We start from the raw sequence: 11396 nt of genomic DNA, 5'->3' as shown, positions 1-11396 counted from the left end.
TTATCCGTGCGGCCTCACATGCTCCTACACAGCAGGACTGCTGTTTTCCAAGAATAACCTGTGTCTTCACTTAACAGCACCTTAAAGGGGCCTGCTTTGCCTTGTCCTCTCTCAGCATCTCAGGTCAAGCACCACATACAACTCTTCTGTTTCGAGCACGTCAAGTGTTAATACTCAGACCTGAGGTCCAGAGGGGACTGACTGCATTTTGCCAAGAAAGGTTTAAGATCCCAGCTATGCTTCCAGGCTGAGCTCCCCAGACACACACCCTGGATGCCAAATATGTGCTGTGCTTCGCCAGTTGTTTTCCACTATCGTTTCTCCCCCGGTTGAACACTAGCCTGAGCCCGACAGTGACTCACATCAGCTTAATCCTAGCTCCAGAGGAGAAATAATGTTATCCCCATCTGGAGCAACAACACAGCACCACAACACAAATGTTTTAAGGCATGAAGCAAAGAGCATGACATTCATGGGAAACCACCTAGAGGGTCAGCTAAGGACTGCATTCCCTGCAGCCCAAATTTTGCTTGAATACAAGAATGAGACAACCCTGTTCCCTCAGAAGACGTGGCAGAAATCTGTACGCGATGGAAAGAAACAAGATCTGCCAACACATCATTAAAAATCCACTAACAAGGGGTTTTGCTTTGTTTCTTTTTTATTGTTTTTGAATATAACTTTTTTCTTTCCAGAAGTCATTATGTCTGACTCCGTTAACATTCAGGTAAACAAGTGACAGAACAACAGATGGGCACGATCTCGTAGCACGGGCACAGCTGCTGAGAGCAGGGCTGGTCTTTCTTTGCAGGAGCTGAACATCACTCTCCCTTGCCCGGCATTCCCTCCCTCTCCGTACCGGCACAGGCGATGGCTGGTGGCCACCGCAGGACATCCGTGCTTCAAACACAGTGAGATGTCCAAGAAAGGGTAGAGAAGGGTAGGCAGTCGGGGATCACAGCGCTGGCCTCCCCCCTCGTGCTCAGCCGGGCTCTCCCCGATGGTGCGGAGGGGCAGGCAGTAGCAGCAGCAGTGGCATTACCAGACCATCCACAAAAATCAGACCAGTCCCCAGCTGGATGGCAGCAGAGGGCATTTTGGGCCATTTTCAGTCACTTCAGGAGAAGCCCCTTGAGTGTGCGCGGTACTGCCACCGCAACCCCCTTATTTTGCAATCCCCCGCAGCTATGCCCTCCCTTCCCTTGGTGGGAGAGGGGGGAACACAAATGCAGCAGCCACTGCTGCTGGTGAGCAACCTTTTTGCCTTCCCTCAGCACCATTCCGGATGCATCCCCAGCCTGCCTGCAGTCCCCCCTCCCAGAAGCTGGAAACCCCCATGCTGTTGAAGCCTGGTTCACAAAGCATCCTGGTGTTAAGGTTAACTGGTTGTAAAATGGCAGCGGTTCATCACACTATGCACACTATGAGAAATGTTTATTAAATTCATTTTTTGTTTCATTTCTTTAAAAAAAAAAAAAAGGCAGAAAGAAGTTAAACACACTGCTTTGTGGCATGCTCCACAGTATGAAACAATCCCAAGCATTCAGTTAAGCTGTCAGCAGCTCTGTTTGACCTTTTGATGCAGTCTTTGAATTTAGACCTGTACAGATGACTCTCCTCTTCCCCACCAGCCTCCCCCTCTCCGCGTTCCCACCTCAGCTCACAGCCATTTTCTCAGTTGTCAGGAGCTCCAGGAGGATGCTTCCCTGGAGAGGGAGGGATTTGTATCTACAGCCCACAATTTCATCCTTAGCTTGTTTTTTGGGAGTGTGGAGGGAGCAGGACAGGCCCATGTTGCACAAACATGCAGGTATGCAGGAGAGGGTCTGAGACAGGGCAGGGGTCCTACCTAGTGCGTTTTTCCCCTTCACCTCAGCCAGCTTTGGGATCAACCAACGGGCAGAAGAGCCCGGTCTTGCAACAGGGTGAGTCCCCTCAGCCTTTCACAGCTCCCCCTCTAGTTTGTTTTAACTCAGGTCCAGCTTCACAGGAGGCTGGACTAGAGGAGACCTAAGTGAGTGGTTTTTTTCCATGAGGGTTTCTCAGCTGCTTCATCATTCTTAAGCATGATGGTTCCTCTCTGTCGCTCTTCTCCCAGGGCTGACCCCTCCTGCTGTGGCCATTGAACATGGGGACTCTCGGTTAGTAACTAAAGTAAACATTACCCTCTCCCTGCAAAACTTCTTCTGCCCCCTCCCACGACCTTCCAGCCCCTGGCTGCTCCTCTCCCGCAGCACCTTTCCCACAGCAGCCACAGGGACAGGAGGTAGTCAGCCGGAGCTCGCCACAGTGACAAGCCACCTCTGAAATGAGCCAGAGAGCAAATCGCAGCCTGTGCGGCACATGGTCTGAGCAAAGATCCTGCTCTTCTTCCTCCCACCGCTGTCGGACTCCCTCTCCGAGTACCACTGTCTCCCAATTGCTCCTGCCTGGGACAACCCAGACCCCTAAAGCTACAATGTCCAAAGACACATCTGACCTGCACTGAGACCCAGTCCGTCTTCAAACAGAGCTCCAGCTACATACACAGCATCAACTGAATACTGAACAATATCAAAAATACAGTATAAGGAAAGAAAACAGAACTGAAATGCTTAATGGCATATTTATACACATTTATCAACAGTCAACAAAAAAGGCGGCAAGTTACACATCCATTCTGTATGCTAACAATCCCGATGCACGTATATGTAAACACACATGCTTGGTTGATGCATATACATATAGCCACATAACAGAGTAGATGACCTGAAGGAGCTACGCTGGGGAGCAGGGGAAGGGTTTACCTACTGCAAAACTCCATCTCATTCTTGATGTGCACAACGTGGACATTCAGGGCAGTGTTGCTTTAAGGCTATTTCTAAGGCTGAATCTTTTCTTGTCCAACCCCTCAAACTGAAGTTCTGTTGAAGCACTTCGTCCTCTTACCCAGCACAACTTGATATATATATATATATATTTACCTATATACTTTTTAAAGGCCCTATATACTAAAAGGCAGGAAGAGGAAAGGGGGGAGTGGAAGGGGAGAAAAGCCTCTGAATGGATCAGTTTGCCCCAGTGCAGGAATTTCCTATCCCATGCAGTGGACAAGGTACAGTTTAAAATGATTGCAGGTCTCCCTCTCTATCCAATCTGGAGCTCTTTGTTCCAATGAAGGGGGAGAGCAAAATACTTTCAGAAACGGAAATAATTCCTGAAATGGGGAAGGTGATCACTAGTTTCAACTCCTCCCCTTACCTACTTCAAGGTGGCAAAGAGCTGAGAGATACTACCGTTTCCAGCTCAAGTGCCCGTACGGCTAAGGAAAAGGCTTTGCTTAAAAATATATATCTATAGAACTATACATATAGATCATCTTTTTAGAGACATTCTGATTTTATTACATAGCTCCTGGGTCACTCTCTCCCTCTATCTACACGGTAACAAAGTGGCATGCAATGGAAGCCACATACATCGAATTGGCAATCAAATCTTACCAGGTCACAAGAAAGTGTTTCAACTGGTGCAATCTAAAATCTTGAATTCCCTTGCTTTGATAAGCTGATCTCCTGCCGTTGACGTAACTGGAAATGTAAGGTCTTGAAAATAAACTTTTTCTTTTTTTCTTTTTTTTTTTCTTTTTTTTACAAAATCAGGTTATGACAATTTCCCAGCAATGTTACAGTGTGCGACAATATGCTATAAGAAAGATTTCATTGAGAGCAATGCAAAGATGAAATTTTTAAACACGTATGCATATGGCTGGGAACCCCCAAGCGGCATCCTGCAATACATAAATGCAGGATTTCTAAGATTAAGAACTTTTTAAAAAAATTTTTCTTCTTTTTTCCAATGTCATTTGTATGCAAACATTAGCTTAACAGTGGAAACTTAGTACAGAACAAGACTCTCCCAAAAACATACGTCTATAAAGAAACATTGAAGGAGGTTAAAAAATTTGCTTAACTTTCAGTTTGTTATATTTGAAAAACTGGGACTAAATTCACCCCCAGACACTGATCCTTTAATGTAACGAATCAATGGAAATGAGTCAATTTATAAAGTCATAGCCCCAAGGAAAAAAAAAAACCCCAACCACAAAGAGACAAAAAAATCCCCACTCTTCAGAGAATAAAAAAATTTAAGCATGACTTCTATTAAGGATTGATCTAGCGCTGCAAACAGGTCAGAGAGGAACAACACGCCGGCGTCTCCCCCGGGACACATCGCACCCAGGTGACGGGGGCTGTTTCCTCTCCTCTCTCCCAGGCTTCGGGCAATCAGCCAGGGTTCCCTACAGACAGCTTGGAAATGCCAGGGAGTTGGGGTGATGGTAGGAAAAGATGAGGACAAATGAACGAAAACGCTAAACCCTGCTTCAGCATCCAATTACGTATATAAAAAAAGTCGGTGTTGAAAAAGAGAGTAAAAACCAAGGCAAAGTTTTCTGCTAACAGGCTTCAGCCTTCTCCTCTGTACATCTTCCACCAACGTTACTTCTGAGTTATGGGGGGTGGGGAAGGGGGAGGAAGGACTTGATCTCCTGCGACAGCAGCTTTCCCCATCACACAAAACTGATGTGTAACTAACTCAGCCACAAGGATATGGGAAAGTTTTATTTATTAAAAAAAAAAAAAAGTACTTCAAAATAAAAATGGTAAGTACTGTATGGTAATATTGGAAGTATTTATATACATAGTTTTCTTTGTCTTTTGTTGAAATGTCTCCCGGTCGCTTGGTGGCACTTGGGGTCCTCTCTAGCGCCGTCCGCCCTGCTCCCCCCTTCCCCTCCCCGGCTCTCACGGCTCAGTAGACGGAGCTGTTCCTTATGCCACAGCACAGCACCATGCTCAGGATCATTTCGAAGATCTGTCGGGAGACACGGGGCACCAGTGAGGCGCCAACCCATACGACCTGGGAGCTCCCCGTCCCGAGGTCCCCCACTGTGTACACGCTCTCGTGCCAGAGATAAGGGCTGAGATGCTCTGTCTCCACTGCTGGTTTTGTTAGGAGTCGGCCAATTCGAGATAAGATGATGTTCTCCCCTCTCTAGCTGGCAGCGGTGGTGCTATGTTGCAAGGCTGCCAGCTACGCAGCAAATGCTTTGAGATCCCTCTTGCATTACAGCCTAGCCTTTGCGCAGGCGCTGGGTTACCAGCCCACGCCACCCACCGCTCACCGGGGAGCAAACCCACTGGGCAGAGAAAGCAAATCCTTTCCCACTGCAGACCCCAGTGACAAAACACAGCGGCCTGAGAAACAAGCAGTTTTGGAGGCAGTGAGGAGGCTCGACAGTCCTCTGTCCTGGATGGGGTTGCAGGTGCTCCTGTTCTACCACACTTGCCAGGCACCTGCCCTAACGTCCTGACCCCCCAGAGGGACAATGAAGCCATCGGTCTTGCAACATCCCAGAGCAGCTGGGGTGCAGAGGGCTGGTGCCGCACGCTGAGCCGCAGGGGTGTCTGGAGGAAAGGGATGGATCCAGCCCAGATGGAACAGGACAGGGGCACCCCAAGGTGGCTTTTCTCATCCCACAAAAGCAGGACACTGCGCAGTCACACTTACCATGATCACGGCGACCACGATGGCAGCAATGCCGATCAGGTACAGTTTCCCGGAGAACAACTCGTCAATTTTTTTGTGGCAGTTCGTGGTCTGAAGCAGAGAAGCATGCCGGTCAGAGAGCCTGCTTTCCCCTCACCTGTCCCCGGCACCCAGAAAAGCAGGTCTGCTTCATCCTGGTCCCACTCGTGTTCCTGGCTCTAGGACTTCCCACCAGACTTCACCCCTCCGTGCCTGCCAGCCCCCTCAAGCAGGAACAGCAATGGAAGAACTGACAGGAACCTCTGGTATCCCTCTGCACCATCCCCAAATAAATGAAATCTCTACCCTTTATCTGATTCCCAGCTAATCCCCAAATTTCCCTGGCAGCCAGCGTTTCCTTGCAGGAGCCACAGTGAGTGAAGAGCAGCCGTGCCTACCTCAACAATGGTTTTCAGGATGGAGTCCTTCTTTGGGCAGAGGTCGTCTCTCCACAGGGGAGTGATAACTCCTATTGCATGATCAGGACCACAGCAGTCCAGCTACATGGAAAGTGGAAAAAACCCAAACCAAAACACCAGCATTAGCAGACAGCAAACACTAATGCAATGCTCTCCCCACCATTAAACATCCCTGAAGCCACCCAATACTGAGAAGGTATCTTGGAGGGGGAAACAAGGGAGAGGGAATAACACTCCAAATTACATTTTTTTTCTTTCCATGCAATGCAGCTTCTTCCCTACAATAATCCCAGACAGGTCTGGCATTGGTATCCAGAGATTTTGTTTCCTGTTGAGCAGAGGAAGTATTGGGATTGGTTCCTCAGAGCAACATTTTTCTTCCATTGAATTTTACTTAATCAGGGGTGCTGAGGTAAATGAAAAGCAACTTAATTAGAGCTTGGGCCAGACTTCCCAGCACAGCATGAAGGACAGAATATTGAAGAGGGCACAACTCTGTTTCTTGACATATAAGAACAGCAAACTTGACAGGCTAAGACCTGCATGTAGCATCATCTGCTTTAGACGCTGCTTTTCCCATTCATTTTCCTGACCCCCGTTTTTAATTCTCCTTTCTCCCACATTCTCGTTTCCTCTGGCTGCAAGAAAGTCCTATGGAGAGGAGATTTCTACATAGACCTTGGAAAGCAGGCAGCAAAGTCCCAGTGCTGAGAATACATTTGATCCAGTTCACTCCTACGCATCAAAAAAAAAAAATTCCAATGTTGCCTTCATTCCCTGCCCGAGGACTTGTAGTTCAAATTATTTCCTCTGCCTTGGCAGGGAGGAGCAGTTTATGCACGGCAACAGTCGCTCCTCACCACTTACCCACTGACAAACCGCATGCAGAAGTTAAGCGGGTGCAATTCGCAGCACGCAGGATCCTACCCATCACCGGTGGCTTTGGCCAACTGCATGTAGCCTACACAGAGAGTGCAGCAAGACTGCCGATGTCTTACCGTTTCATGAAAGGTCTTCACTACAGCTTTCCCATTGTTCATCTCCGGTTCTGCCATGAGCGCTTGTTGAAACGCTTGATCGTAGAACTGCTTCACATCTTTGGCTATCTAGGAAAGACAGAGGAAAAACTCCCTTTCAGCCAGAGGAGAAGGAGGAAACCCACCCAGCAGATGTGCCTGAAGGGGACAGGTTCCCTCTAATGACACTCACAGGTAGATAAGCAGTATTTAAATAGATTTGGATCCCAATTATTTGCACAGGTGCATGAAAAAAGGCCTGTCTTTCATTGGGCTCAAGTCCCTCCAGCTGTAGTGTGTTAAGAGCAGCAAATACTAAGAACCTCATCCACCAGCCAGTCCATTCCAGCCAATACTATCCAACCGCCCCACAAGCTCTCTCTAGCAGGCAAAGACAGCCAAGGCCTGGAAGGTGAACCACAAGATCTGAGATTTGCTGTTGCACTCAGGGATGCAGAAACTGCTTGTTCTGAACCACCTGCCATGTAGAGACAAAGCCAGCAGGCAACACGCTTCCCGCCAAAGCTGCAGAGGCAGGACACGCTGCCCAAGTCAGGAGGAGGTGGGGCTGGCAAGCAAGGCCATCTGTAGGTACAGGCACTGCAGCTTACTGTCTGGCTCGGAGGGGATAGCGGGAATTTGGGAGAGATTACACGGTGTCTCATTTGGCCAAGAAGCTTAAGTGATTTTAGATGGATGTCAAACTCTCGCTGGGTCCCTATGTGGAGCTGGGCACCCCAGTCCTGTAAATGGTTATACGAGAAGTCTCATCCCTACTCTAGCCCTACCACCTGGGCTGCTAAAGTGCAGCCACCCATGGGGGTCTGCTCCAGAACACAAAAACACCCCCTCGTTTTCAGGGAAACTGGCCTTGTGGTTTCTCCTCTAACACTCTCCAATAATTTGGGAGAGACAGATGAAAGGAGCACGTGCAAGAGAAGCAAAAGAAAAAAAATACAAGCAAGTATGACAGCGAAAATGCTTTCTAGAGCATCTGCTCTTGGCAGTGCAGGCTGGATTAGCACATGAAAAAAGAAACTGCAGCAAGAAGCAGCATTATTTCCATCAGTTATCCCAGCATTTCTCTGTCACTGCTGAAAAAAGTTTGCTTTGGAGGGCGAGGTTCTCCGATCAAACCATTTGAATCTGGTACATGGAAAAAAAGATAAAATAATAATCCTACTTCTTGCGTCCCCATCCTGCATCTAAAGCATCTCCAAGGCAGCAGGCTGAGGGAGAGACTGCCTCCAGCTTCATGGAAGAGCATCCTGTGCCTACATGACAGGAGATGAGTGTCCCCTCAAGGGGCTGCAAACCCAGGAGGAACAGAATCCCCACTGGGAGCAGCTCTCGGCAGCTGGGATCACTCAGCGCTTCCCTCCCAAGATACCCCTGACTGAGGCGAGGAGAAGCAAGCCACCTGCCTCAGGAGCGGGGACTTCCAAACAACCCATTCATCACCAAGGCTGCAAAAGCAGCCGAGGCCAACAGGCTGCCACCGTTCATTTTAAACTGCAAAATTAATTTCAAGTGGCTGAGGTCATTGCTCTTGTATTGCAAGAGCTGCAAATCCGAAACTTTATGCTTTATGCTCTGATGGCCAAGTCCATGGAAAGCGACAGCCATGGGGTCCCTCCTTACTTAGGCTTCACTTTTTTTGGTGTTGGTTCAGTCGCACATGTTGGACTTTTCGGGATTCACGAACTAACATCTGCAGGAGGCACAGCCCCTCTGCAAAGGTTAATTAGCTTGCCAAAGTTTCTAGGGAACAGCACCCTGCCTGCATAATAATATGTTTAGCCACGGAAGAGTTTATTCCGGTGAAGTCATGCTCTGTCCGATGAATGACTACAAGCGTGCTCCCATTCACAGCCGAGCTGGTCATCTGTGGCCTACATGCATGTGAAAGCTGAGCAGGCCACCACTTACTTACACAGCTGGCTTATGTCTCTTAGTAAACACATTTCCTACTCAGCCAGAGAGTCTAACCTTGGCTTCGAGCACAAGCTGTCCCCTTCTCCTCCAAACCCTCAATGCCCAGCCTGCTACTTGCTGCAACATGGCCATGTTTGCCATGCATTCATAGTTTTGCTCTTTCAGACCAAACTCTGCATGTGTGAGAGCACACGTGACCATAGTGAAGGTGAGCAGAAAGGGAAGGGTGAAAAAGCTGCAATTTTCAGTCCTACCCTTTATCTAACCTCCTCCAGCCAGAGGACCTCATCCGAGGAGTCCCTAGCAGGTGCCTGGGACAGACACATGACTTCTACCTCTCATGCGTGCACCGCGTATTGATCAGCAGCAAGCTCAGCCCGGGCAGATGAACAGCCCCAAGCGGGTTATATGATACCGGCAAAGAGCAGGAAGCGTCAAGCGACCCCATTAACGCAGGCTCTCCCTGGACAGCATTGCCTCCCTTCGGGGCCATGCAGCTGGGTTTGTTCTTTGCTCTTTAGCACCCAGGATGTGCAGATGGCTTCCCTTCATGACTTCATCCATGAATCAACTCACACTGCAACTGACAGAGTGGCAGCAAGGAGGAGACCCAAGCGAGACAGGGCTATTTTTATTCCAGACATTGCACTATATACCGTAAGGGGCAGCTACTACCATCAAATGCTCCCATTTAAAGTTCATCAGCCAGGCCCATGAGGAGTTAGGCGACCTGCCCGGATCACACCGCTAATCCAAGCCCCCGTGACTCAGTCTGGGAGCGGCTTACGAGCAAAACAGCTCATGCTGGGATCTGCTGCGGTTCTGCCCCAGCCACCCGGTACCACAAACACAAGTTTCGGAGTCATCTTACTTGGTCTTTGTTGACAAATCCCCAAATTCCAGCTGCGACTTCACAGGCAAACAGGATCACCAGGCAAGTGAAAAACTGCAAAGACAAATCAAGAGAGGGATGCTTAACGTATCTGGCTACAAGCAAAAGCAGCAATTAGGTGGGTAGAGGTGTGGAGCAGCACTGCTGCTGACTGAGGAGAGCAGAGCAAGGTGTTGACTTCAAACCATTTTATCTCTTTTACGCATGCTTAGCCCAAACACATTCTCCTATAACTCATCGGATGCCACCTCATGTCCAGACTTCCCACTGGGACTGCTAAGCGGGGATCAGCAGAGCCTTTCCCACACAGGGACTGGCAGGGAGGAGGATGCCCTGTGCACCACGAGACACATTGTTCCTCTTCAGGCACCTGCAGGACCATCCAGACAAGCTTCTTGCTCTGCCACAGATGCTCCGAGGATGGGAATTGCCAGGGCAGGGTTAAAAGCACATTTCAGCTGCTGAGGAGCTGCGGGGTGTCAGGGTGTGATTTATGGCCAGCTCTCTTGGCATCCACAGCCCTGCAAGACTACTGCAGTTTTTTGCATAAATACCAACACTGATGTTTTCCCACAGTCCCACCCTGTTCATGCAATTCCAGCATTCCCCCTGCTACCCCCACAAAGCCTCCCTCCATCTTTTTGTTCAGATCCCAGGAACGCGTTATGATGGTCAGACTGTTAGACTGGGAACGGGAAGCCATAAAGCTCATACATCAGAGTCAAGTGAGAAGGCACGGACAGGGACGCTCCATACGTGGCCAACGTTACCTCTGCCGACACCACCACCCTCAGTGACTTCTTCCTGGGAAAAGCCCCAAACTGGGAGAGTTGCCATGGGCATAAAGAAGTAAAAGAGGTGAATGCAGTCAGGGGAAGACAAAAGTCATGGTATGGAGTGGGACAATAGCCCCTGGCTCCCAGGCAGTCTCTGTTCCAGACAGATTCAGGACATTTTCTTCAACAACAGAGGAAACGGGAGTTTCCAGAATGATATGATGACCAGGCTCTCGTGCAAGAGCAAAGGGTTATCAGCAAAATGGAAACAGGACTATTGACCTGACAGGAGGAAAGGACTTCCAACACCCTTGTCCAGTCCCTGAACAACCAACTCCTATTTAAACACCTATCTATCACCTGATTCTCCAGGAACATCTTTGGGGGACTGGGTCCCACATCCCCCCAAGGAATCACATCACCCTAAATCACGGGCGCAATGCCACTGTAATTCTCTGGTTAAGCACTAGGGCTCACACTTGCAGTGGTTACCCTCCAGCGAAGGATGGCTCGTTTATCCCAGACATGAAGGTACAACTTCCTGCAGACTCAGTTCTGCAAGATGGCTGCAAAACACCAGAGATGCAGCTTGATGTTCTGGGAACACAGTGGTGTTCCCAGTCGAGTGGTCAGATGCGCCCCAGCCCCTTCCCGGGGAGCAGAGCCCACTCCATGCTGAGCGGCTCCCTCCTGCCTTCCTCGCGTCTTCCTGCTCAGCTTCTGTGTCACCTTTGGCACAGGATTTTGATAGCGTGCAGCTTCCTGGTACTTTCCCCTTTTGCAATAAGCCTAT

General features: G+C 49.1%; 1 protein-coding gene across 1 annotated transcript in view; it reads right to left on the bottom strand.

Annotated features, from left to right (window-relative positions):
• Positions 1 to 1467: 1467 nt before the first annotated feature.
• The window catches only part of CD81 (CD81 molecule), a 37346-nt gene continuing 27417 nt past the window's right edge, over positions 1468 to 11396 (bottom strand). The window contains exons 4-8 of the mRNA XM_075754935.1: positions 9807 to 9881; positions 6983 to 7090; positions 5964 to 6065; positions 5548 to 5637; positions 1468 to 4851 (exon numbers count right to left, since the gene is read on the bottom strand). Of these exons, the coding sequence (XP_075611050.1) occupies positions 4789 to 4851; positions 5548 to 5637; positions 5964 to 6065; positions 6983 to 7090; positions 9807 to 9881 (438 nt within the window). The 3' untranslated portion in view covers positions 1468 to 4788. The remainder of the gene's footprint in view (positions 4852 to 5547; positions 5638 to 5963; positions 6066 to 6982; positions 7091 to 9806; positions 9882 to 11396) is intronic.

The sequence above is a fragment of the Balearica regulorum genome, chromosome 5 (genome assembly GCF_011004875.1).
Source record: "Balearica regulorum gibbericeps isolate bBalReg1 chromosome 5, bBalReg1.pri, whole genome shotgun sequence".
In the NCBI taxonomy this organism is placed as follows: domain Eukaryota; kingdom Metazoa; phylum Chordata; class Aves; order Gruiformes; family Gruidae; genus Balearica; species Balearica regulorum.
Note: the sequence above shows the minus strand (reverse complement) of the source record. Positions and strands in the feature narration are given on the sequence as shown.